Source organism: Momordica charantia (genome assembly GCF_013281855.1).
Source record: "Momordica charantia cultivar OHB3-1 chromosome 1 unlocalized genomic scaffold, Mcharantia_2.0 BLBB01000001.1, whole genome shotgun sequence".
Classification (NCBI taxonomy): domain Eukaryota; kingdom Viridiplantae; phylum Streptophyta; class Magnoliopsida; order Cucurbitales; family Cucurbitaceae; genus Momordica; species Momordica charantia.
The window spans coordinates 5869014-5893586 of record NW_028275157.1 but is presented as its reverse complement, the minus strand read 5'-3'; the positions used below and the strand labels follow the sequence as shown (position 1 = coordinate 5893586).

The 24573-nt window shown below is 39.6% G+C and overlaps 1 protein-coding gene across 1 annotated transcript; it reads left to right on the top strand.

Annotated features, from left to right (window-relative positions):
• The first annotated feature begins 23363 nt into the window (after positions 1-23363).
• Positions 23364-23756, top strand: LOC111025219 (uncharacterized). The gene has a single exon (XM_022303063.2). The coding sequence runs from the start codon at positions 23364-23366 to the stop codon at positions 23754-23756; it is 393 nt and encodes a 130-aa protein (XP_022158755.1).
• The last annotated feature ends 817 nt before the right edge of the window (positions 23757-24573 follow it).

Here is a 24573-nt window from a genome sequence, read left to right as displayed (position 1 = left end):
TTTCCCCCACTCTTATTTTCACTCACGACACTTTTTTGACTTGCTTTTCTTCTTTTGTACTCTTTTCATACTAATTTGTCTGCAAAAAATTTCTTGCATATGACTCTTTTATTGCTTGCATTTCCTTTCTTGACTCTTTTTCAAAACATAAAATGCATTTTCTTTCTTAAAACAAAAAGACACACACCGTCCCCCCCAAACTTAAGGGAAACAGTGTCCTCACTGGGGAAAGAAATTTTGAGAGATGCAAAACTTTGGCACAAAAAGGACAAGGACTTCCAAAGCAATGAAAAAGTTAAAGTTTCAAAACAAAAAGAAGCAGAACACAGTTTTATAACCAAAACAAAAAGAATGGAAAATGACTTATAGCTTGATCATAAAACTAGAAAATGTAACCTATTCATGCCCTTAAGAATCCTCATCGACATGATACAAAAACAAAGAACAAAGGAAAGCATTTCATTAAAAAGATGAACATGTTGATAGCTTAGAAAAGATGCATTGAAGAAGCTAAGGACAAGCTAGTAGCTAGAACAAGGAAGCATGCAAGCTTGAACTCTAAATAGATGCAAAAACACAACATGTATACCTTCCTAACAGCACAACATCCCAACACCAACCTAAAACAAAAACTAAACTAAACAACCTATCATGAAAACTAAAAGAACAAAAACAACCTACACAACCTAACATGCAAACCAAACTAACATACAAAATCAAGATCCAAATATCAAAACAAAAAGAGGGAGATACTCCCCTATTCATCATCGGAAGACTCATCGTCGGTGGAATCGGTAGGAAGACGGGAAGAAGATGGTAAGTCGGCCGCAAGCTCATCGGGGAAAGAAGGTGCTTCATCACCGTATATCTTCTTGAGGAAAGCACATGTGGCACGTTGAGTAACCAAAAGAAGCTCGTACTTGTGCCTAAGATCATCATATTGCTCCCTAGTCACCACCCCTCGGGTCTCGGGATCCGTGGCGGTAATGAGAGAATCTTCCTCTCGAACAATGGAATACCCCCGAACTCTTCTTAGAGATGTGAACGGCTTCTTGGGCATCACAACATTGGCATCATCGGCCGCTACTCCCGCCTGCAAGCATAACTCAGTTATTAGTTCAGGAAAAACAATAGGACCTACCATTTTCTCGGAGCAACTTCGTATCTCGTTTCTTATGAGTTCCCCAAAGTTGAACTCAACGCCCTTTATGAGAATGTACACCATCATCGCCCTATTGCGCTTAATGGAGGAATCATGAGAAGTGGGTATCAACCGGTTCTTCACCACATACATCCAAATCGTCACTTGCTCATTGATGTTAAGGGGCTTTAAAGAAAGCTTCCCCGTGGTTGAGATGGTCCATGTCTTGTGTGGTCTACAAATAAGTCTACGCGCCTCCTCCACTTGCTTGTCCGATGGATGCACCAAAATTTCATTACCTATGACATTAAAAACATCCAACAAACCATAGTGAGTATTAATAATGGAAGATGAGAATTTTTCCACTTCACCCCGTACTCTTACTACATCCCCTTGGTTTGGGTTAATGGCAGTGTAAAGCTCTTTCACCAAGGCTTCTAATACATGTGTAATTGGGGCAAACAATGTCTCCCAACCATTCTACACAAGCCTTCTCCTAACATATTCCGGCACCGGCTCTTGGGTCTCATCAAAACCTCTCTCGAGGAGGATATCACGTGTTGTGAAGGTCGGTCTCCTCACCTCCAATCTTACCCTTTTTACTCTTGATGGTGTTTGTTCGGTAGAATCAGTCTTCTCTTCATTGGTTTCGTCAAGTGGCTTTTCTGCCCCTCTTTGCACCCTAGCCCTCTTGGCTTTTTTAGATGGACCAGCCTTGGCTTCTTTTTGTGCAGCCAAACGTGCTACAGCGGCTCGGGTCCTAGGCCTAGAAATTGCGTCAGGTGCAATTTCTGCCACTTTGTTTCTTCTGTTGTGTTTTCTTTACCACTTTGGTCAAACTCACCTCCTCATCTGAAGTCTCTGCATTAGCAACAAAGTTTGGGTCAGAAACATTCAAACTCGACAAAGAAGGGGTCTTACCTTGTGAAGAAGAGGAAGATGATTCCTCCATGGCCTCACTAAGGACATCCACAGGACCGGATGTTCCTTCTTGCTCTTTTGCAGGGGACTCCTCATCAACTTGCTGAGATTCATGCACGGGAGTTCATACTCTCACTTCATATCGTCATTGTCTTCCTCGTCCTCAAACTCATCTCCATGCACTTCTTGGGGTAATTCTCCAAAATCTTCATCTTCTCTATCAAAATTCAATTGTTCTTGTGCTACCCCACTGTTTCCATCATCCTCTAATGGATCTTCTCCCCTTGCTTTATTTAATGCCACCAAAATTTCGGCAATTCTCGGTGTTGTCCTTTCCTGTTCCGAATCATCAAGAACTAGGGCTTTTTAGTCAAGATAGCATTTGGAAAAGATGGAGACAAAATATCTTGTAGAGTGGCCGGTGGAGTCTCATCCATAATTGCGTTAGGCACAATTTGGCTTTGAATTTCGACCGTGGCCGAATCTGAATGCTCTAAGGGCTCTGTGTCGTGTTCTGAGTCTCCACTAACCTGTTCTTGACCTTCAACATGCACAGCAACAGTAGTGGAAAGAGGGGGAGGGATAGACAGTTCTAAAGACTCAGAAACGGGGGTTATCTTGAGAAAGATTCATCATACGACGTATACTCATGCTATTTAACCCAAGTTGAATCTCCCCACTCAATTTCTTTGAGTTTTCCATGAATTCTTGCCATTTTATGTTTAGTTCCTCAATTTTCGCATAAACCCTTTCATTCTCTTTGTCCCTAATTTCGTTATTTTTACTGAACATCTCCGCCCTCTCTTGAAGTCTAGCTATTTCTTCATCTAAAACAACACATTTTTCCTCTAAAGATTGATTTTTTCGAAGATAGACTTTATTAACTCCTCATAATCTCTTTTCAATAGAACCTTCTTTATTAACCCTAGCATGATGAGATTCCATATTGATTTTTTCAGAATTTGAACCAGCTATTGATAGGTTTCTCCTAGGGTTCATTCTTATAGCTTCCTCATATTTTCTTCTTTGCTCCCTAGGATGAAAAACTAACTTTTCATGAGAAATCCTAGGAGGTTCAAGAGGAATCATACCCGGTTTGGTTGGTGGAGGCAACAACACTCTCTTATTTTCCTTCTCTTTGTCGTGTGGCTTGGAGGAAGATGAACCTTCCATGATTCTTGAGTTTGCTTCACGATCGACAACGAAAATCCCTCCAATAAACCCTAAAAGTGCCGAAAAAAGAGAGAGATGAAAGAGACTTTGAGAATCTTTGAGATTTCTTGAGAGAAGATTTGAAAACAAGTGAGAAAATTATGGTAAAAATCGTGAATGAGGTGTTTTCAAATTCTAGGGCTTTTTGTTTTATGTTTTAAAACCGATTAAAGACATAATTGGGTTTAAAATTGGGCCTCTTTTTGATTTAAAAACAACCCAAAGCCCATTTAAACATAACCCACATAAAGCCCACGAAAGCCCTAATCCATAACTCAAAAATCGAAATTGTCTCTTAAATTGCGCCTGGCGCAATTTTGATGAGGGTCGGATCTTGATCCTGCAAAATTCAAATGCAAAAAGAAAAATTAGATTTGGAATCTACACAAAGAAGCCTTAAAGAAAATGTAAAAATTTTGCAAAAAGAAGGCAAAAAATATTTTACGTAAAAACGTCCTCAACACGACCGATGAATTGTTTTAACTGTTTTTTTTTTATTAGGCATGCTTAACAAATATACAGTAGTTTTAGCAGCAGCACAGAAGGCATGAAGTATGATAAGGTGCCTGGGATACATAGAATTTTAATGCTTATATGACCCTAACTTGTAAGACTAAACATGATATATGTTATCCACAAAACATCTCAGCATGATGTCCAGCTTATGCAAATATTTCTACCTAGAAAATATCATGACTAAGCACATGAAGAAAACAACATTATATCAACAACGAAACAAGGGTTAGAAAACTCCCTCGATTCAGCTAATGAGAAAATAACAGCCACCAAGTGGCGTTTTTTCTAAGCATTCCATATTTAAGTCTTGTTTTGTTCCTTCTTATGGAATAATGCTCACTGCTCTTTGCCTTATGCCTCGCTTATTTTCTTGGGAACTCCAATCCTGTACTAAGAGAATGAAATTATTAAAACGTTCACGACATAATAAAAAAAACTAGAAACTAAACAAACATGACACTAATGTACAAAACTTCCCTCCTATTGATTTTACTTTCAAGAACGTTGGAGGCTTTCAACTTTCACTCATTTCCTCAAGCTCATTTGATCTCTCTTCTGCTACTACCATGTCACAGTTTCGCTCCTTCAGAGCACAATATGCTTTAAAGTCTAGCTCGAGGGGTAGGTGACTTACTTGTATGCATTGATTTTTGAAAATTGGAATTTGGGAAGAAACTTTAACGTAGAACCCTTCATCTGAACCTATCACATCTTCTCCTAGTTCTTCATTTACTTGATCCTTGACAGGTTTGGTCAACTCTTCCTTCTATATGTATTGGGTTATCTCTAAAGAGCATCAAGGGAAAGGTAAAAGCGGTCCAATATTTAGAGGTGATGGGTTTAGGTCCATTGTAACCTCATGCTCCATTTCCTCTATCGGTTTCTCGGGTTCAACTTCCTTATTCTTCCATACCTCGTTTATCACTTCAGGGATTGGTGGATCATCATTATCTATTGGGAGCTCAAGTTCGTCATCTTCAAGCTCGCTCCTTTCATTGAATGCCTCACCTTGCTCTTCCATATTGGTAGGCAATGCTTCTGGTGGATTATTCCTCAACTCATCGGCTACTTGCTCAATTTGGCTCTGCAGCCTACGTAATGCTTCATCAGTTCTTGCCATAAAATTTATCATAGTTTGTTCAAGGCTAAAAACTTCCAATAATTGCGGTTGTTCTGGCATCCATGGTTGATTGTATTCCTGTTGAGGTTGTGACGGAAATTCTGGTGGGAATGCATGCTCATAGATGGAATATACTTTCAGGTTGAAGCTCTCCCCACGGGAAATTCGAATGATCCCTCCAATCTTGGTTGTATGGATTTGAATAATGGTTGAATTCTTGTTGGTTCCCATGTTGACCTGGATGATAAAAAGATGAAAGATTAGATGGACAATATTCCAATGAATGACGAATATCACCACAATATAAACAACATAATTGATTCACAGGAGCTATGGGCATGTTACTTTCCATTGGAAAATTATACATAAATTGAGACTCCATTTCCAACACTCCTGTTTGTTGTTGGCTCAATATAAGTAAGATCTTCTTTATTTTTTTATTTCCTTCTCTTTTTCAGTTGTTCTTTTGTTTTCTTGACCTATATTCTTGCCTTAACCTCTTTAGGTACTCCTGCAAGAAAGCCTTTATGCTAAAAAAATTGGCCCGTTAAGGTTAGATATAACAATTAATCTCAAAGAACAGAGGCATGCAACAATCACACTATGAAACAATTCACTTGAAAAAGATTAGAGACTCGTGCAAGCGCACACGGTCACAAGTAATACTCGGAAGTAATCCAAGGTCGAATCCTCAGGGACTTGTTGCTTTTCAAAATCAAGTAATGCAGTGAAATAGTTCAAATATGCAATTGTGATTTAGGAAGAAAATAATGGTGAAATGTTGTTGTTTGGGGTTTTAACTATAAGGCAATTTCATGCAACTCAACCTCCTTGTCTCCTACCTTAGTTTTGATGCAAAACATGAAAAACACACTATGTTGGGAAAATGCATCAAGCGCAATTCCTGACTTTTCTTGGGATTTGAGTTCTACTCTTTCACTACCGCTTTTGGTTTCTGCAGAGGCTAGGGTAACCTACAATCATATTCCTATGTGTGGTTACAATCCTAGAGAATATCTACCAACTCATTTGCATTATGGGTGAGAGGGCCTATTCTTAGGACCATATTTTATACGCTTATTCCTAAGTCACATCCCATATTGGTTTCCTATTATTTTACCTAACTCACCTTTCCCAAGGTTGGGCTTTAGTGTATAACTCAAGTTCCCACTGGCCAAATGGAAAAAAGACGTAAAGAGAAGTTTTTAGAAACCAACCCAAAAAAGTGCCAGGTGCAATTTTGAACAAAATCCCGAGCGAGTTGAACATCAAATCATTTGACTAAGGCATTCCACAAGGAAGTTGATAACTAATTTAGAACATAATTAAACGAAAGTAAATGCATGAAAACATAAAGAAAGTATTTTTCATTGAATTTAAATGAATAAATAAGCCGTACAAGGAGTTCTAGCTTGACCCTCTTCTTTCTCGAGCGTGAGGGGAGTTGAAACTCGCTAAAGAAGCTTAAAAGAGCAGAATGAACAAAAAACGGAAGTAAGAAACAGAATTAAAGGTAATACGAAAGGTAAAAGCGTGAAAAACGAAGAAATGAACAACTAGAACATGAACATAAACCCTAAAAACGTGTTCTACAACTAGAGAACATCTAAAAGAAGATGAAATGAAGGATGAAAGGGATGATTGGCTGAGAGATGGATGACTTCCTTTTATAGCACCATGGGTTAGTTGAAACTCCCCTCCATTTCAGGTGGAAAAGGGTTGAGATTCACCTAACCACCTCTCTTGGACTTGGACTCACGGTTTTGAACATGTGGGAAATGTCCTCCTTGCCCTTCATTAATCAAAACGTGCGTTTTGACAAGTTGCCCTCCAAAAATGCGCCGGGCGCAATTATGCAAAAGACAGAATTCTGTTATTTTCTTCCAACTTTGACCGCATTTATCTCATATTTTTCCTAAAGTACCATAGTTTGACTTTTATGCATAAATAATCTATATATGTTCTACTTTTAGAATATATGGTCCTTTTTGGCAAATAATAATGGGAAATGGGTCAAAAACATGGTCAAACAAGGCTACCAACACATGTTTCTGCAGTAAAAAGTCAACCCTAACAGTCGTCCTATTAAATAGCAATCTGTTAGTTAACGACGTTACATCTAAAGGTTGTCTATTTCGCAGTCCGGTCTTATACAAACTCATTATATAGGATACCCCCACTCGCATGTCTCCACAGGAACAACTTGGATCGAGTCGTCTGTAACTTTTACAAAGTGGGTCGTATCCATAGTGTTGCCAAGATAAGGTACCCAGCCTTAGCCATATACTATAGACCCTTTAGGTTATTCACGGGACATTATCCAGTCGTATATCAGGGGTATATCAAATATATACCCAGTATATATACTATCCCAGTTACATGAATATAACCTTGGATGTTTAGTTTATTGGATTTTTGACAATGCAATACTATGAATTCAACAACAAATTTAATAAATAAAACTTTATTGAATATACATTTGTTTCTACATAAATACAAACTACGAGTTTAGGGCAACACACCCAACAAACTCCCACTTGAACTAAACTCGAGTGGGGTCTACATTATCATAAGACAAAAGGGAAAATACAATAAACTAGGGCATACACTATACCCATTAAATTTCTCCCACTTACCCTAGACTAATCATACAAAGCTCGTAGACCTAGACTTTCTAGAGGGCCCTCAAACACTTTAGCCGTGAGTGCCTTCATAAAAGGATCAGCAATGTTGTGCTCCGAAGAGATCTTTGTGACGATCACATCTCCTCGTTGCACTATCTCCCGTATAAGGTGGTATTTCCTTTTGATGTGTTTGCCTCTCTTGTGGCTTCGAGGTTCTTTAGAATTTGCCACAACACCACTGTTATGACAATAAAGTGTGATGGGCAAGTTCATGTTTGGAACGACTTCTAAATCTGTTAAGAACTTTCTCAGCCAAACTGCCTCTTTTGCTGCTTCACAAGCTACAACGTACTCAGCCTCCATGGTGGAGTCTACGATGCATCCTTGTTTGATGCTTCGCCAAACTATCGCTCCTCCGTTAAGAGTGAATACTAACCCCGACGTGGATTTCCTTGAATCCTTGTCTGTTTGAAAGTCAGAATTAGTGTATCCTGTAATGATCAAATCTTTAGAGCCATACACGAGCTTGTAGTCCCTCGTTCTCTTAAGATACTTGAGGATTCCCTTAACAACAATCCAGTGATCATATCCTGGGTTGGATTGGTACCTACTGACCATCCCTAGTGCATAGAAAATGTCAGGCCTAGTGCATAACATAGCGTACATCGGACGGCCCACTGCTGAAGCATAGGGTATACGTCTCATATCTTCAACTTCATGAGGTGTCTTAGGACATTGTTCCTTAGACAGATGAATTCCATGCCTGAAGGGCAATAAGCCTTTCTTGGAATTCTGCATCGAATATCGAACAAGCATCTTGTCGATATAAGTTGCTTGAGACAGGGCTAACGTTTTGTTCTTGCGATCCCTTAGAATTTGGATGCTAATAACATACTGAGCTTCTCCCAAATCATTCATTTGGAACTCAGTTGCTAGCCAGTTTTTTACATCAGTGAGGTATCCTACATCATTCCCAATGAGTATGATATCATTCAAATACAACACTAAGAAGGCTACAATGTTGTTGACGATCTTCTATATACACAAGGCTCATCAACGTTTTGGTCAAAACCATAAGATTTGATCTCAGTTTCAAAGCTTATGTTCCTAGATCGAGATGCTTGTTTCAGTCCATATATGGACCGTTTAAGCTTGCAAACCTTTTGCTCTTGACCTTGTGCTATGAACCCTTCGGGTTGAGACATATAAATACTTTCTTCAAGATTGCCATTCAGAAAAGTAGTCTTGACGTCTACTTGTCATATCTCATAGTCATAATATGTGGCAATGGACAAAAGTATTCTGATGGACCGAAGCATAGCTTCACGGGAGAAGGTTTCTTCATCGTCCACCCCTTCCCTTTGTGTGTAGCCTTTTGCCACAAGTCTCACCTTATAGGTCTGTACCTTTCCTTCGGCATCTCGTTTTCGCTTATAGATCCATTTGCACCCTATGGGTTTTACCCCGTCAGGTTGATCTACAAGTTCCCAAATGGAATTGAAGTACGTCGACTCCATTTCAAGGTCCATTGCTTTGACCCATTTGTCCTTGCCAGTCTCTTCCATTGCCTTTTTGTAGGTCAATGGATCCTTGACGCCATCATCATGTATGACAACTTGGGTTTCAGTTAAACCCACGTAGCGGTCAGGTTGTGACACAATCCTCCCACTACGTTGAGGCACCCTCAATACTTGAGGTGGATGTGACTGACGTGATGTACTGGCTTCATCAACAACTCTTGTTATACTGCCAGTTTGGTCAACAACTCTTGTTGACGTGTTTGTAGCCTCTTCAGAAATCTCGTTAATCACTACCTTACTCCGTGGTTTATGATCTCGAACGTGGTCTTCTTCCAAGAAAGTGGCATTTGTCGATACAAACACTCTGTTTTCTTGAGGATCGAAGAATAGACCACCTCTCGTCTCTTTAGGGTAACCCACGAATAGGCATACTTTTGAACGAGGTTCCAGTTTCTTTGGGTTAGTCATGCGCACGTGTGTCGGGCATCCCCAAATGCAGAAGTGACGTAAACTAGCTTTACGACCCTTCCATAGCTCAAAGGGTGTTTCAGAAACACTATTTGATGGAACTACGTTCAAAATGTAAACTGCAGTTTCCACTGCGTAACCCCAAAACGAGTTAGGCAACTGAGCATAGCCCATCATTGATCGAACCATGTCCAACAGAGTTCTGTTTCTCCTTTCTGATACATCGTTTTGTTGAGGTGTACCAGGGGCTGAGAGTTGGCACGTGATTCCATGTTCTATCATATATTCCTGGAATCTGAAGTCCATATACTCTCCACCCCGATCAGATCGAAGTGTTTTAATGGTTTTACCTAATTGATTTTCAACTTCAGTCTTGTACTCCCTTAACTTTTCAAGGGCTTCAGACTTATGTTGCATTAGGTATAAATAACCATACCTTGAATAATCATCTATAAAAGAGATAAAGTATTCATATCGTCCTCGAGCTTTAACATTCATCGGACCACAAAGATCTGAATGTATAAGTTCTAAAGGCTCTTTGACTCTATAACCTTTTCCAGTAAAAGGTCTTTTAGTCATCTTGCCTTCAAGACAAGACTCACATGGTAGTAAAGATCTCTTCCTAAGGAAGGTTCTGTCTAGGATTGATGGGACGTGAATCCCGGAGCGGAAGCGGATGTTTGTTCATGATTTTTGAGAAAAAAATCAACAGTGTGTAAAAGATGAAATACAGGGGAAAACTTACGTTTGGAGATCTCTTCCTCAATTTGATTTCTCGAACACCACCAAAGAGTCTTTCATGCTATCCTTTTGGGTCTCGAGATTGTGCTTGTGGGAGCACCGATTGAAACGTAAAGAGAGAATTGAAGACAAAGCTTGATTGAGAGAAAATCTGGGAGTTCATGTGTATGCGACGTTCTGTTTTTGCAGAACTTTTTTCCAATAAACCAAAACAAGAACAGTGACTTGGGGAGTTACCCCACTTCACTTAACTCCCCACTCCCTTGCATTTTTGCAGGGGAGTTATATATTAATTAATATTAATAATAAATTTTAATAATTAATATATATATATATATATATTTATTTAATTAATCATATTAATTAATAAATAACTATTAATTATTAATCTAATTAACAATTAATATATATATATATGAATTAAATAAATAAATAATTAACAGTTAATTATTTATTACAAAAATAAAATCATATTCTATAGCATTTCTCTCATATAACCTATAGTCGTAATGTACATTTTATGCACATTATTTTTAACCTATAGTTTTAATATGAATCTTCTTCATATTAATTTTATTTGAATCTCATTCAAATAATTTCTCTCATAATATATAGTTTAAATTTAGAATTAACTATATATTATAATGTATCAATATACATATATTCCCTTGAGCAATTTGAAGAGTTCAAATTCTTCCGAAAACTTGATCCTCGTTTTACCCATTATTAGCTAGCAAGAGGACCTAATGGACCTACTGTAACGCCCCGAGTCCCTCAGGTTAGTTAGTCTCGAATCATGAGATTTTTCTTTTAATATTAAATCAATTGTTAATTAAATTTATCTTTTTATCGGGCTCTAATAATCCAATTAAATTAATATTTACCGAACTTTGTATGTTGAGTCTTGTTTTAAGGGAATGGACTTCTTCTTCTTTGGGGTTGGATGGTTGGGCTTTCATTGAGGGAAAATTGGTTTTAAAACAAAACAAAAGAAAAGAATAAAATAAAATAAAGAAAACCTATTTTTTTCTTCTTCTTTCTTCAACCCAGCCGCCCTCGATTTCTACTTCTCCTTCTCCCCAACCCAGCCGTCCGACAGCTTCTCCGACATCGACGTAGCACCGGTGCTGCTGCCCACCGAACGGGACGACGACCCGTAGCAGCGGCGGACGAACCACGAACGGCGGTCGGCGAAGCAGCGGCGGGCGAAGACACCCCGAGCGGCGGCGCGAGACCCATCCTCCGGCGTTGTGCGACGTCGCGGGGTTCTGCGCACGGGTTCCACGAGCAGCAGCGGCACAACCCTCCCGTGGCAACGTTCAAACAGCGGCGGCCGACGACTCCCGGCGCTCCAGTGGCGGCGCAGCCCCCTCCTCGCATCGGCGCATGACGGACGGCGGTACAGCAGCGAAACGGCGGCAGGATTGGTACGTTACAGCGGTGTTTAGGACGTTTGGCAGTGACCCACATCCATTCGAAGCTCGATTTAGTCTACCCACACATTGGCGAGTTACATCTAGGTGACCCACATATATACGAAGTCGGTTTTGGTGGTAATGCATCATTCGAACCCTTTTAGAGTTAATTTCGAAGGATAAATAACGTATGTAACATGCTGTATTTTCTGTTTTGGTGTGCTTAGGGTGAGGTCGATGCAAAACTTAAGAGCACGGTTGTGGGTAAGTAGACAAGGGGGCGTGTGCGTGTGTTTATGTATGCTCGATGGTTTCTAACGTGCTGATTCGGTGATATTTAATGTTATTTTGTGACGTCTTTGTGCTAAATAATTTTCGTTGTGGTAGTCAATATACTTGGAATGGTGTTGGGTAATTGTCGATGAAAAATGGTGAGTTTCTGCTTTGCTAAATTATGAGTGTTGCTGTGGTAATGTTTGTTGCCTGGATGCGTATGTTTTGTTCGGCGTGTTTAGTAAGCTATTATCCTTAGTAATACTTCTTAAATACTGATGTCGGATATTGCGCATGATTGGGTTATCATTTAGTTATTAGAAAGTTGATAAAGTTGTGAAAGCATGCTGAACTGTGCTTGTGAGTCGAAAGATGCAGGGTTAGTGGTAAAAGAAAATATATAGTAAGACTCTGGTGAAAGTTGGAACTTTTGGGAGAAATGAAAGAGTGAGTGTCAGGGCCTCGGGTATAAATGGTCGAGGGCTGATACGCCACTAGTGGAATGAAGGAGTGAGTGTCAGGGCCTCGGGTACAAATGGTCGGGGGGCTGATACGTTACTAACGGAGTATCGAGGCCTCGGGTATAAATGGTCGAGGGTCGATACGAGAAGTCCTTTGGAGGAAAGACTATTGGGGCCTTGAGTATAAATGGTCAAGGGCCAATACATGGTGAAGTCATCGGGGCCTCGAGTATAAATGGTCGAGCGCCGATGCTGCGGGGTCGGGGCTCTGGGTATGAGTTGGTGAGGGCTACTTACGGAGTATATTTTATATACTCACCCCCCTCTACAATGATTGTTTCAGGTGAAGGACTCGTGGGGGACCATGGTAATGGGACGGAGGAGACATGACGAGCGAGGACCATAGGCTGCTTAGTTATTCCTGTTTAGTTTAAGTCATGGGTTAAGACCTTATGTTGTGGCCAATAAACGGTTTAGTCGTATTTGAATATTTGAGAGATTTTTCCCTAGTTGTTAGATTCACTTCGGGATAGGTGCCTATTTGAGTTTTTATTCCATTTATTTAGATTCATATGGATTGAATAATAAACTTGCCTCGTGAAGTGGTTCATGAAGGTTGTTGAATGTTAGTCTATGAGATTGATTTATCGTTAAATTGATGAGGATTGAAACTTGATGTTATAAGTTTGTTTGCATAGGAAGTTGGCAGGACGTAGTTGAGGTTAAATTTAATTAGTTGGGTAGTTAATGTGCCTAGAGGTGTGCGGGAAATTCTGGGTCGTTACACCTACAGATCAGAAGCTCCAACGATACGAGATTAATCGGTCAAACTCATTGACCGAGTTAATCAACATTCGTTAACTATGAGTCACTCCACTAAAGACCCGCAGCTGCACTCTTCTCATTGCATAATGTTTTCGGGTCTACGAATATACGACCATTAATGACAAGGCAATCCTTCACGAGTGCTCGTAACTCAAGTTGGATTAAATTACCGTTTTACCCTGAGTTACATCTTACTCCTTAAATACCACTGCTACTCTAATGAACAACCCGGTTATGGTATGACTAATAACCGGAAGTCCCTCTCCCCACTCAGTCTCGTCTCCAAAATGGTAAGAATATTGAGTCGGCAACTCGGGTCACTGTCACCCATACAGATCAAAGGACGAACCCTCACGGGCAGGAGTCTATAACTTACTTAGGATTGAGAATGAGTTGTTTGGTCATCCTATGAAATAGCAATCTGTTAGTCAACGACGTTACATATAAAGATTGTCTATTTCGCAGTCCGGTCTTATACAAACTAATTGTATAGGATACCCCCACTCGCATGTCTCCACACGAACGACCTGGATCGAGTCATCTGTAACATTTACAAAGTGGGTTGTATCCATAGTGTTGCCAGGATAGGTTATTCACGGGACATTATCCACTCGTATATCAAATATATACCTCGTATATCAGGGGTATATCAAATATATATCTAGTATATCAAATATATACCCAGTATATGTACTGTCCCGGTTACATGAAAATAACCTTAGATGTTTAGTTTATTGGATTTTGGACGATGCAATGGTATGAATTCAACAACAAATTTATTGAATAAAACTTTATTGAATATACATTTGTTTCTACATAAATACAAACTACGAGTTTAGGGCAACACACCCAACGAGTTGGATCTCTAGATTGTAGAAGATAGTAGCACTTTGTCTACAGAAGCTGAGTATGTTGTAGTTACTAAGGCAAGGCTTCAGTCATTTTTAGAAGAAGTTGGCTTGAAATTGGGAAAAAGGACTTTGCATTGTGACAGTTAGAGTGCTATTCATTTAGCAAAGAATCCTGTATTTCATTCGAGAACGAAACACATACAGGTAAGGTACTATTTTATCAGATCAGCTTTGGAAGATGGGGTGATGGTGCTTGAAAAGATTCCAGGAAGTGAGAATCCAGCCAATATGTTTACCAAGGCAATCCCTGTTGATAAACTGAAGTTTTGCACAAGTTCAGTTGGACTTCTCCACAAGTAGGGAGGAGTCGCTGTAGTTGCAGAGGAGACGTGATGCTTATGTTGTCTCCAAGTGGGAGATTGTTGAGATAATGTGGAGCCAAACATTAAAATGGGGCATTAGTTATTGGGCCAAAGTAACTAAAGATAGGCCTAATACATTTATTTATTCTTCATCAAGTTTGGCTATTTTCTTTCGTAAAAAATTAAGTGCTTGCCGCCCCAGTTTTTAACAACCTCATAGGAGAGAATTTTAATGAGAGTGAGATTTACAGAGAGGAGGGTTTTGGCGATTTTTTATTAGAGGGAGAGAGTTCCTTCGAGGGTGAGTGTTCTGTGTGAATTTCTCATGTAAGAAAAATCTCCAACCTCCATTGAAGTGTTTCAAGAAGCTTGTAGAGTGATTCGTGAGCATTTTTCTTTGAGAGAAAAGTGAGAGAAATCATTGTAGAGCGTTTGTAAACTCTTGAAGATTCTCGTAGCATTTAGTGGAACCTGCAACGACAGCAGAGAACTGGACGTAGCCCACATTGGGTGATCCAGTATAAATCCGGTGTCGATTTCTCTTCCATATATTTTATTGTTCTTGTTGCTTGAGATTTAGGTTGGTTTATCTACTCTTTGAGCATAGTTTCGATTTGGTTTATTTTTGTTATAATTGGAACCGGAACCTGATCTGGGATTAGTTAGCATATATTGTTTGGAATTGTGATTGAGATAATATTTGTTAGCTTGTTTTATCCCTAACAATAAGCATGTGAAGAGTTGTGTTAAGGCTACATGTGGAGAAATTTTAAGTGATAGAGGTTCAATTTTATAAATTTCAAACTTCATTAAAACTCAGAAATAGGCCTGCCAAACATCAAATGCTAACACAAACAATCCATGCAGGAACGTACCAAAAGGATTGAAATAGAAACGAAAATGAGAAAGAGATAAACTCCCCAAAAGTCGATAAAGGAACGTTGTCAAGCAAAGAATTTGGTTGTATCCATGTCCTCCCTACATTTTCTAGCTACTTTTGATGGCGGTCCTCAATCTGTTTCCTTTTCTACCCATATTGCTTTCCCATGGTGTTATCTCTAATTTGATCCTGCCCCAGCTGACTAGAACACTTATTGAGGTCAAAACCCCGAGTAAAGTGTACTTGATAATTCACCAATTTCCAAAACTACAAATGGTGGAGAAAATCTTTGCTGGCCAGTGGCTTCTGTGTTATTTTGCAGCTGGAATGTGGTGTTTGGATGATGAATAATCGACAGGAGGCTCGGGTTGATCATCACGGAGTGTAGTGGATCTTTTGGAGTAGAAGTACTTTGAGTGGAGGAAGCCATGAGTAAGGAGAAATTCAAGCTTTTAGAGCTAAAAAATGGAGAAGATGAAGAAAATCGTGACCGAGAGGGAATGAGGCAATGGGTTTATTTAAAATAAGGGGGAAGAAGATTTTGAGAACCTTTTTAGGGCATTTTTTATTTTTATTTTTTATTTTTTTTTAAATCCACTTCATTTATTAAACTTAAGAGAAAAAAGTAATTTTATTTAAAGAACTAAAAACAACTTTATTTACCTTTATCTTTTTTTTTTCAAACTCCAAAAGGTGATTAATTTAAAAAGAAATCAATTTTGGAATAGGATCTTGAATCCCCATTTGCAAAAGAAAAGATACAACTTAAAAATTTATGGGAATTTTAAGAACGTGACTAAATCTTGCGACCGACTTAAGAAAATGTGCATTTATTTATAATTTTGCACAAATGGCTAAATCATATATTTGGAATTTTACGTTTTTTAGTTTTCTCCTTGCAATGCCCTTCCTATATTTTTTGGAATTTCCAAGTATTTAACCACCCCAACAAACTTTTTTTTCAATTCAAATTTTGTTTCCTACCTTCAACTTATTTTAACTTAATTATTTTAATTCTTTTAATAAGAATTTCAGTTAATTTAAACGTATTACCAGTGTTCCACGGTTCCTATCTCACTCTTCTACCATTCTACTGTAGCTTATTCTTTTAAGCTCCTTCTTCTTTCTTTGCAACAATGATGAATGTAGTAACCACAATTCTATATGGTCGTACGTGGAATGAAAAAAATGAGTACAACAATTTCAACATCTGTCAGATATTAGAAGAATTATCAAAATTATATGGTCCAGGAAATGTATATGCCAATTGATGAAAAACCAACACTAGAATACAATACACGTATAAATCACAGTGCAACTCAATGATCAAAATTAAAACGTCTATATATGTATGTACTAATAATTCAACAATTAACAAAATATTAAGATCAATAGATGTATATATCAATTCAAGAAACAACCAAATACGAAAGTCAATACATATATGTACTACTCTACAACTAAAATATGATAAATAGAAAGCTATTACATGTATATCCCAATAATTACCTCACAAACAACGAGCACTTCCTCAACTATCTTGAGACCCTTTCCTTTTCCCCGAAACAGAAAAGTAGGATTAGCTTACTAAATCTAATTTTTAAATATTACTCTGCAACACAAATATCCATTGAGTTCTGACGTTCTTGGTAGATTCCTTACATTTCTTACGTTCAACACAAATTCCTTTTAGGATCAACTTTAGTTTGTTTTGTCTTACCTCCGTCTCCCCCACCCCTTTTTTTGCTGTTCTCCTTCAATTATTTACTTTTCTTTCTCTGGACATCATCACATTCTCCAATATTCATTGGAGTCTCTCCCTAGGTCTTTGATGATTCAATATGTATAGATATAGATAAATCAACTATGTGAGGATTTTTTAAAACAGAAACAAGTCATATATAAACTGTTGCATCTATACCTCTTCTTCACTGTCTAAGGTGATTGTGCACATTTCTCTTCGACGCTCTGTTATTCCAGCAGTCTTTAATTGTTCACTCAATCGTCAAAATATTCCTCCTCTAAGTTTAACCTTATGTTTGTTGGAGTTAAACAGATATACTCCTCAAATTTGGTTATTAACAACACACTCATGTGGTAGGTTCCACATTTATATATTTTTTAAAATAGACTTGAAATTTAATACGACAAAAAAATATTTTTTTAAACCAAGTTTTCTACGCAAAATCAGAACAAAGATTTTACCTTCTTCAAACAGTCAAAGTGGTGGGCAACAGTGACCAATTCTAGTCTATGGCGGGACGTTCGAATTTGGTTCGGATGGTGCAGCGCGACGGCGGGACGTGATAACTCTTCAACAGAGTGTTATTCTAGTGTTTATTTGGGTGATTTAATACAAAAAAATATCAAAGTGTGTCAGTTTTAGCTCTTAAACATCATGAAAAATCTTATAAATCGAACTTCGAGCTAAAGTCTCAAGTCTTGAATGCTTTAGCTAAAAAGTGCGCTAAACTCTCTTATTTCTGGCTTAAATGCACATGTTTAGAAAGAGAAGATAAAGCATGAAGAGAGTGCTAAGCCCAGAGAAGAATAGAGCAAGGCAACTTCAAGACATAGCAGATAAAAACTAGAGCGGAGTACAGCTGGAGCATGGATTCATTGCGTAGTAACAGCCCAACCACGGGATTTACCGTGTCCGTACAAATTTCTGCTAGGTACCTTAAAAACGAGACCCAATATAAAAGGGACATGTTGCCCTAGCCGCCACACATAGATCCCAAGAGAAGCATGTTTTTTAGAGCTGAAACGACAAAGAGGAGGGTTCTCTCCATTTTCGGGGCAAAAATCTGACGACAGAAGAGATATTTCATGGCGGTTTTGAGCTGTCATCTTCTTTTTCTTCGATTTTCTGATCTTTTCCTAAGATGAGTTGTCTTCTTCTTTTACCCATTGTATTTTCTTCTTTAATCATGAGCTAAACCCCATTCGGGGGAGATTCTTATGTTGTAATTGCTATGAAACTTAACCTATAGCTGATATATTCGTTTTTTAATGAAACTGTGTTTATTTCTTATATCTTATTGAGCATTGTTGGCCGCTTTGTTTTGTATGCTAGCGTCTGTATTGACTCGGGAGGGCTTACGGTTTGCTGACTTGCTTCATAGTGATTTGTACTTTTCGATAGTATTTGTGGATTATCAAGAATGGGGTCCCCTAATCATGCGTAGAACTTGTTTTTCTTGCTTGGAAACTTAGCAACGGGAGTTGTGGGTATCCATGTCTGGGGGTCTCGGAACGGAACGAAGTCGAGTTGGGTATTAATGAATATTTGTGAGCTAGAGGGTACGTTGCTAGGTCTTTGAATGCATGTTGAATCTCCCACACTTTCCCATATCTGTTAAATCCCCATGTTCGTATTCTGTGTTGTTTCTTCTTCTTGTTATCAGTTCTACGAAGTGTGTCTACTGCTGAGATTTGTTTACTACTTTGTTTATTTTATTTGTTTAAGTTAGGACACAACATCTATATTTCTTTGTTTTATGCTTTTGGTATGTGTGAACATCGTTTAAAATATTATCCAAAGTCCCTGTGGATTCGACCTCATTTTGTACTACAATCGACAATTTCATGTATACTTGCATGTGTTGTCAGCACGATTGTGTGGACGCAACAAGTTTTTGGAGCCCTTGCCAGTGTAACGCCCCGCGTTACTCAGGTTAGCCTGCCCCGAGTTCCGGAAAAAATTTATAACAAAATGGATTTTTATTTATTGTTTTATTGATTTATTTCATTGTTATTCTTAATTGATTCATCAGTGATCTTATTTAATTTAAGTGTGACATCTCGACTAGTGTGTATTGTTACAATTTTAGTGGTGAGTTAGTAGCGTGTAGTTATTTATCAAGTTACATTTAGTACGGAATTCCATTATGCGACACTTGTTTTGGATCATTGGGCCAATTACGAAACTTTATTATTGGTTTGTTTTAACAAGAAAGGGTTGGGTAAGTGGGCCTTAAACATAAGGAAAAGAACCCAAGCCCAAAGGAGTTAAAGTTTGAAACAAGAAAAGGGAACCCTAGCCACTTGTTCTCCTTTTCCCCTTTTCCTCTCTTGTTGAAGCCGTCGGCCACCCCCTCCACTCGGACCCTCCCTCTCCGACGCAGCAGCACCGACGGCAGCCATCTCTGGCGGACACAGCGGCAGCAGCGGCGGCGGCAGCAGGTGCAGCGTCAAACAGCAGCAGCGCCTGACGGGCGGCGGCGTCGTGCGGCAGGCAGCGGCGGTGTGCGACGATCAGCGGCGGCGCGTGACGTTCGCGCAGCTGCAGGCGGCATCGATACACGCGGGGCTGTGTTCGTGGCATCCTTTCTCCGATTCAACAAGCCTAACGACCTCGAACAACTTAGATCCGTGAAACCCGGTAACTTTTCTTTGACCCACCTTTGTTCGAAGTTAGATTTAGAGTACCCACACCCAAACGAAATCGATTTAGCATACCCACACCTAATCGGGGTTGTTTTGTAGCAAGGGACATTGAAACGAAGCCGTTGGAGATCGTATTGGACATTTTTCACTGCTGCAAAAACGTGGACAGCAGCGTATTGGTGGTGTTCGGCGATTATCTACATCCGTTGAAACCCGATTTACGCTACCCACGTCTTGGCAAGCTAGATCTAATTTACCCACACCTATACGAAGTCGTTTTGCGGTAACGAGCCCCTTTGAACCCTCTTAAAGATGTTTTTGTTTTTAGGCTGAATAGTACATTTAAATTGCTGTAATTTTCTGTTTTTCTTATGCTTAGGTGTGAGGCCGACGCAACTTAAACACGTGGTTGTGTAAGTGGCACCAGGGGGCGAGTGCTTGCGTTATTTAGCGTTAACGGAATGTTCTTGATGATGTTTTTTTTTTCGTTTTTTTTCTTGCTAAAATAATTTAAACAAGCATGTAAGGATTGTTGGTTTGAATTGTGAATTCTAGCGATCTTGTTTGCCGTATTTCTATTATCGAACACTTTTAAGGAAACATGCTTCCTATTCTTGTTGTTGTAGGTGATTAGTAGATTCTGAACTGTTGTAGTTAGAAGTAATTGGCTCATGACGTTGTGCAAAAGGGATGTAGATGAAATGCTAGCTTGGTTATATCGATAATTTAATTCATATTGTCTGGTTGTGAGCTGTTGGATGAATTTTGTTTATTACGTGGAAAAGCACGTTTGTAAACGGTGCAGTGATTTAGAATGTGGGGGGGGGGGTTTACTTGTAGGTGGTCACGGAAGGGTTAGTGAAGTGGTGGAGGGTGAAGGGTAAAGGGACGGGTTGATGGACCGTTAACCCTGGGTGTTCTGACCTGGAAAATGCATATAAATCCGTTGGAGGTTCAAAGCCTTGAGTAGTGGCCTTGGGGATAAACGACAAGGCCAGACGACAAATATTCTGTAAACGTGTATTGGGGTCTTGGGGATAAATGTCAAGGACCAATACGTTGGGAAGTCATCGGTACCTTGGGAATAAACGGCAGGGACCAGTGCACAGTTCAGGCCTTGGAAATAAATGGCAAGGCCGAACGTCAAGTTTCTGGAGAGGAGTATTGAGGCCTTGGGGATAAATGTCAAGGGTCAATATGATTCGAGGAGTTAGGCTTGAGGGATTAAAGAAGAGTGGAGCTTGCGAAATAGTGGTGTTTGGCCTTGGGAATAAATGGCAAGGTCGGACATCAAGTACTGGAGAAGGAGGAGGTACGGTGACTTGGGAATAAATGTCAAGCTATTTGTTCGCTATCTCTCTCTGCTTATTTGTTTGCCTTGCTCTTGTTTTGTTCTAAATGTCAAGTTAATTGTTCGCTATCTCTCACTGCTTATTTGATTGCCTCGCTATTGTTTTGTTCTTTATGTTGTGACTGTGAGCATAATTTGTTTTGTGCTAGTTAGGAAGTGCTACTTACGGTATGTACTCACCCCCCCTTTTTTTGGTACCTTTATATGTTTCAGGTGTGAACGGGGTCGACCGCGGTGATGATGGAGAGAGGGCTTGACCGAGGAAGGATCACTAGCTTAGTTAGTGAGGATAGGGGGAAGGGTAGTTGGTTACGAATAGCCTTGAGATATATGTTATTGCTGGGTGTGAACCGCGGAGGAAATTTTGTATTCTTTAGAACTACTTAATTGTTATGGATGTTGTTGGTAAACGCGTCGTTGTTGTCATTGGAGTTTAGGTGCACGGTTGTTTTTACTTATTTAATAATTTTTGCCACTGAGGTGATTTTGAGATGTTGTTGTTTTCTTTTAAATTGCCCACGGAGGGCGGAGTTCTGACAGTTTATGATATTTATATTTTTGTTAGAAGGTATGGAAGTCGAAGCTTTATTTCATCTAAATTAATTTCCAGGAGGTTGCTTGTCTCGTGTTTAGAGTTAAGGTTAGCCAGAAGAATTATTTTAGCATTGCCTAGGATGTTTATATAAATTCTTGGGACGTTACAGCCAGGGACGGTGATTTTATTTTAAACAATAGTGTTTATAGATACGGTGCTTAATCGAGTTTTCTTTCTGTCACATTTTTGTGTGGTTATAGGTGCATGAACGATTTTGAGAGCTTCGAATATATTATCGATCACGAGATAGAACGAACTTTCCATAGGAATCTAAGAGAACAAAGGAGAGTCCAAGCTGAAGCAAACATGAATCCGCCCAACCCTGATAAGCGCGAGCCACCGAATGTGAGGAGCGAGTCATGGGAGCGTTTCAAGCGATTGCTTCAAAAATGCCCTCACCATGGAATCCCAAGATGCATGCAGATTGAAACATATTATAATGGATTGGATGATGCCACGCGTCTTGTCATCGATGCCTCAGCAAATGACGCATTGCTACAAAACCTTATGCTAAAGTATTCAATATCTTAGAGAGAATATCATCGAACAATCATTCATGGTCCGACCCTAAAGCTATTCGAGGTAGAGGAAGTAAGGGACTTAACAAATCATACTCTGCTCTGAACTCAAAGATTGAGAACTTGACAGCTTTAGTGATGAGAAGCATGACACAGTAGAGCACAGTGGGAGCATCTACTGGCAAGGGAAATGTTTGCCATATTGAGGGATTTCTTGTTCCTTCTGCGAAACAGATCATGATTATAATAATTGCCCTGGCAATCCAGAGTCGATCTACTATTTGGGAAATCCATGGAATAGCAGAAACAACTCATATTCCAACACGTATAATCCCCGCTGGAGAAATCACCCCAACTTCAGTTGGAGTGGAAATCAGGGAGGAAATAATGTTGGCACATCAAACGGTTTAGCATATCAGCACAAAGGAAGTTATCCCCCAGGATTTGCGAATCAAGGTCAGGTGGTAGCACAGGAGCCCACAGAAGGATCGTTTGCATCGCTGGAAAAGTTGATGAAATAGCATATGGCCAATAATGACGCCACTGTGCAGAGTCAGACCGTATCACTAAGAAATCAAGAGCTACAAGTAGGCCCGTTAGCAACTAATTTGAAAAGCAGGCCTTATGGAGCTTTGCAAAGCCATACTGAAATACCGAAGATGGATGGCAAAGAGCAATGTAAGACTCTCACACTACAAAGTGGTAAAGCATTACCTCCGCACATCCGGATGCTTCAGAGGTAGTGAGCGAGCCTACTCAGAAAGAATCACGAGAATCTTAGACAGCGAAGGATAGTAAGCCAACAAAGATAGTTTCACTTACTCCGCCAGTGCAAATTATGGAGCAACCAAGCGAAGTTCAGGATAATAATATTGAGAAGGTCACCACAATGGAGATTAATGCATCCAAGGTAGAATCAATGTAGACTAGAGTGCCCGAGAAAATAAAGCAGGCAGAGCATGTAGATGCTCAAACAGAATACAGATCGGCACCACCATATCCTAAGCGGTTGCAGAAGAAAGAGCAGAATGTTCAGTTCAAGAAGTTCTTAGATGTGCTGAAGCAACTGCATGTTAACATACCTTTGGTGGAAGCTCTAAAACAGATGTAGAACTACGTGAGGTTCCTAAAGGAGATACCCACCAAGAAGAGAAAGCTGGGATAGTATGAGACTGTGGCAATGACCAAGGCTTGTAGCAATATCCTCACGAGCAAAATTCCAACAAAAATGAAGGACCCTGGAAGCTTCATGATACCTGTTTCCATTGGAGGACATAAAATTAGGCTTGCATTATGTGATCTAGGAGCCAACATCAATCTGATACCTTTATCCATCTATAACAAGTTGGGTATAGGAGAAGCGAGGCCTACGACGGTGACATTGCAACTTGCGGACTGGTCCATTACGCATCCGGAACGAAAATTTGAAGCTGTCTTGGTACAAGTTGATAAATTCATTTTCCATGCTGACTTTATTATTTTGGATTATGAGGCATATAAGAAGGTCTCAATCATCCTTGGGAGGTCATTTCTTGCAACGGGGAGAGCGTTGGTAGACGTGCACAAAGGATAGTTGACGATTCGAGTTCAAGATCAAGAAATGAAATTCTCAGTATACGACTCAATGAAATTCCGAGCTGAATCAGAAGAGTGTTCAGTGCTAAAGATTCTAGATGAAGCATTCATGGAAGAGTTAGAAGCAGAAGCCATGTTAGAGCAACTAGAAGTTGTCGACTCTGGAAGCGTCATTGACAATATAGAGGAGCATTCTGGGGTTATTTACTTAGATAAAAGTGAAAAATCAGCCAAGAGCATACACGAGTCTTTAGATCTGGAAAATTATGAGTATAAATTGCTGAAGTCTTCTATAGAAGAACCACCAGTTCTTGAGCTTAAGGCATTACCCCAGCACCTAAAGTATGCCTACTTGGGTTCGTCAGAAACCTTGCCAATCATCATAGCCGCAAACCTACCCATGGAGAAGAAGCAGATGTTGTTGAACGTACTAAAAGCCCATCAGAAGGCTATTGGATGGACTATTGCTGATATTAGGGGAATAAGCCCCAGCTTTTGGATGCATAGGATTGTGCTGGAAAAGGCTTGCAAGAACTCCATAAAGCCCCAACGCAGAGTTAATCCAGCAATGAAATAAGTAGTGAAGAAGGAGATCATTAACTGGCTAGACGCAGATATTATATACCCCAATTCAGACAGCTTGTGGGTAAGCCCAGTGCAGTGTGTGCCTAAGAAATGAGGCACGACTGTGGTGGAGAATGCAAAGAATGAGTTGATACCTACGAGGACGGTGATAGGATGGCGTATATGTATGAACTATCGCAAGCTGAATAAGGCTTAAAAGAAAGACTATTTTCCTCTCCCTTTCATCTATC

Coding starts and splice junctions, on each gene's coding strand:
- LOC111025219 (XM_022303063.2), top strand. CDS start 23,364: ATGACCAAGGCTTGTAGCAATATCCTCACGAGCAAAATTCCAACAAAA.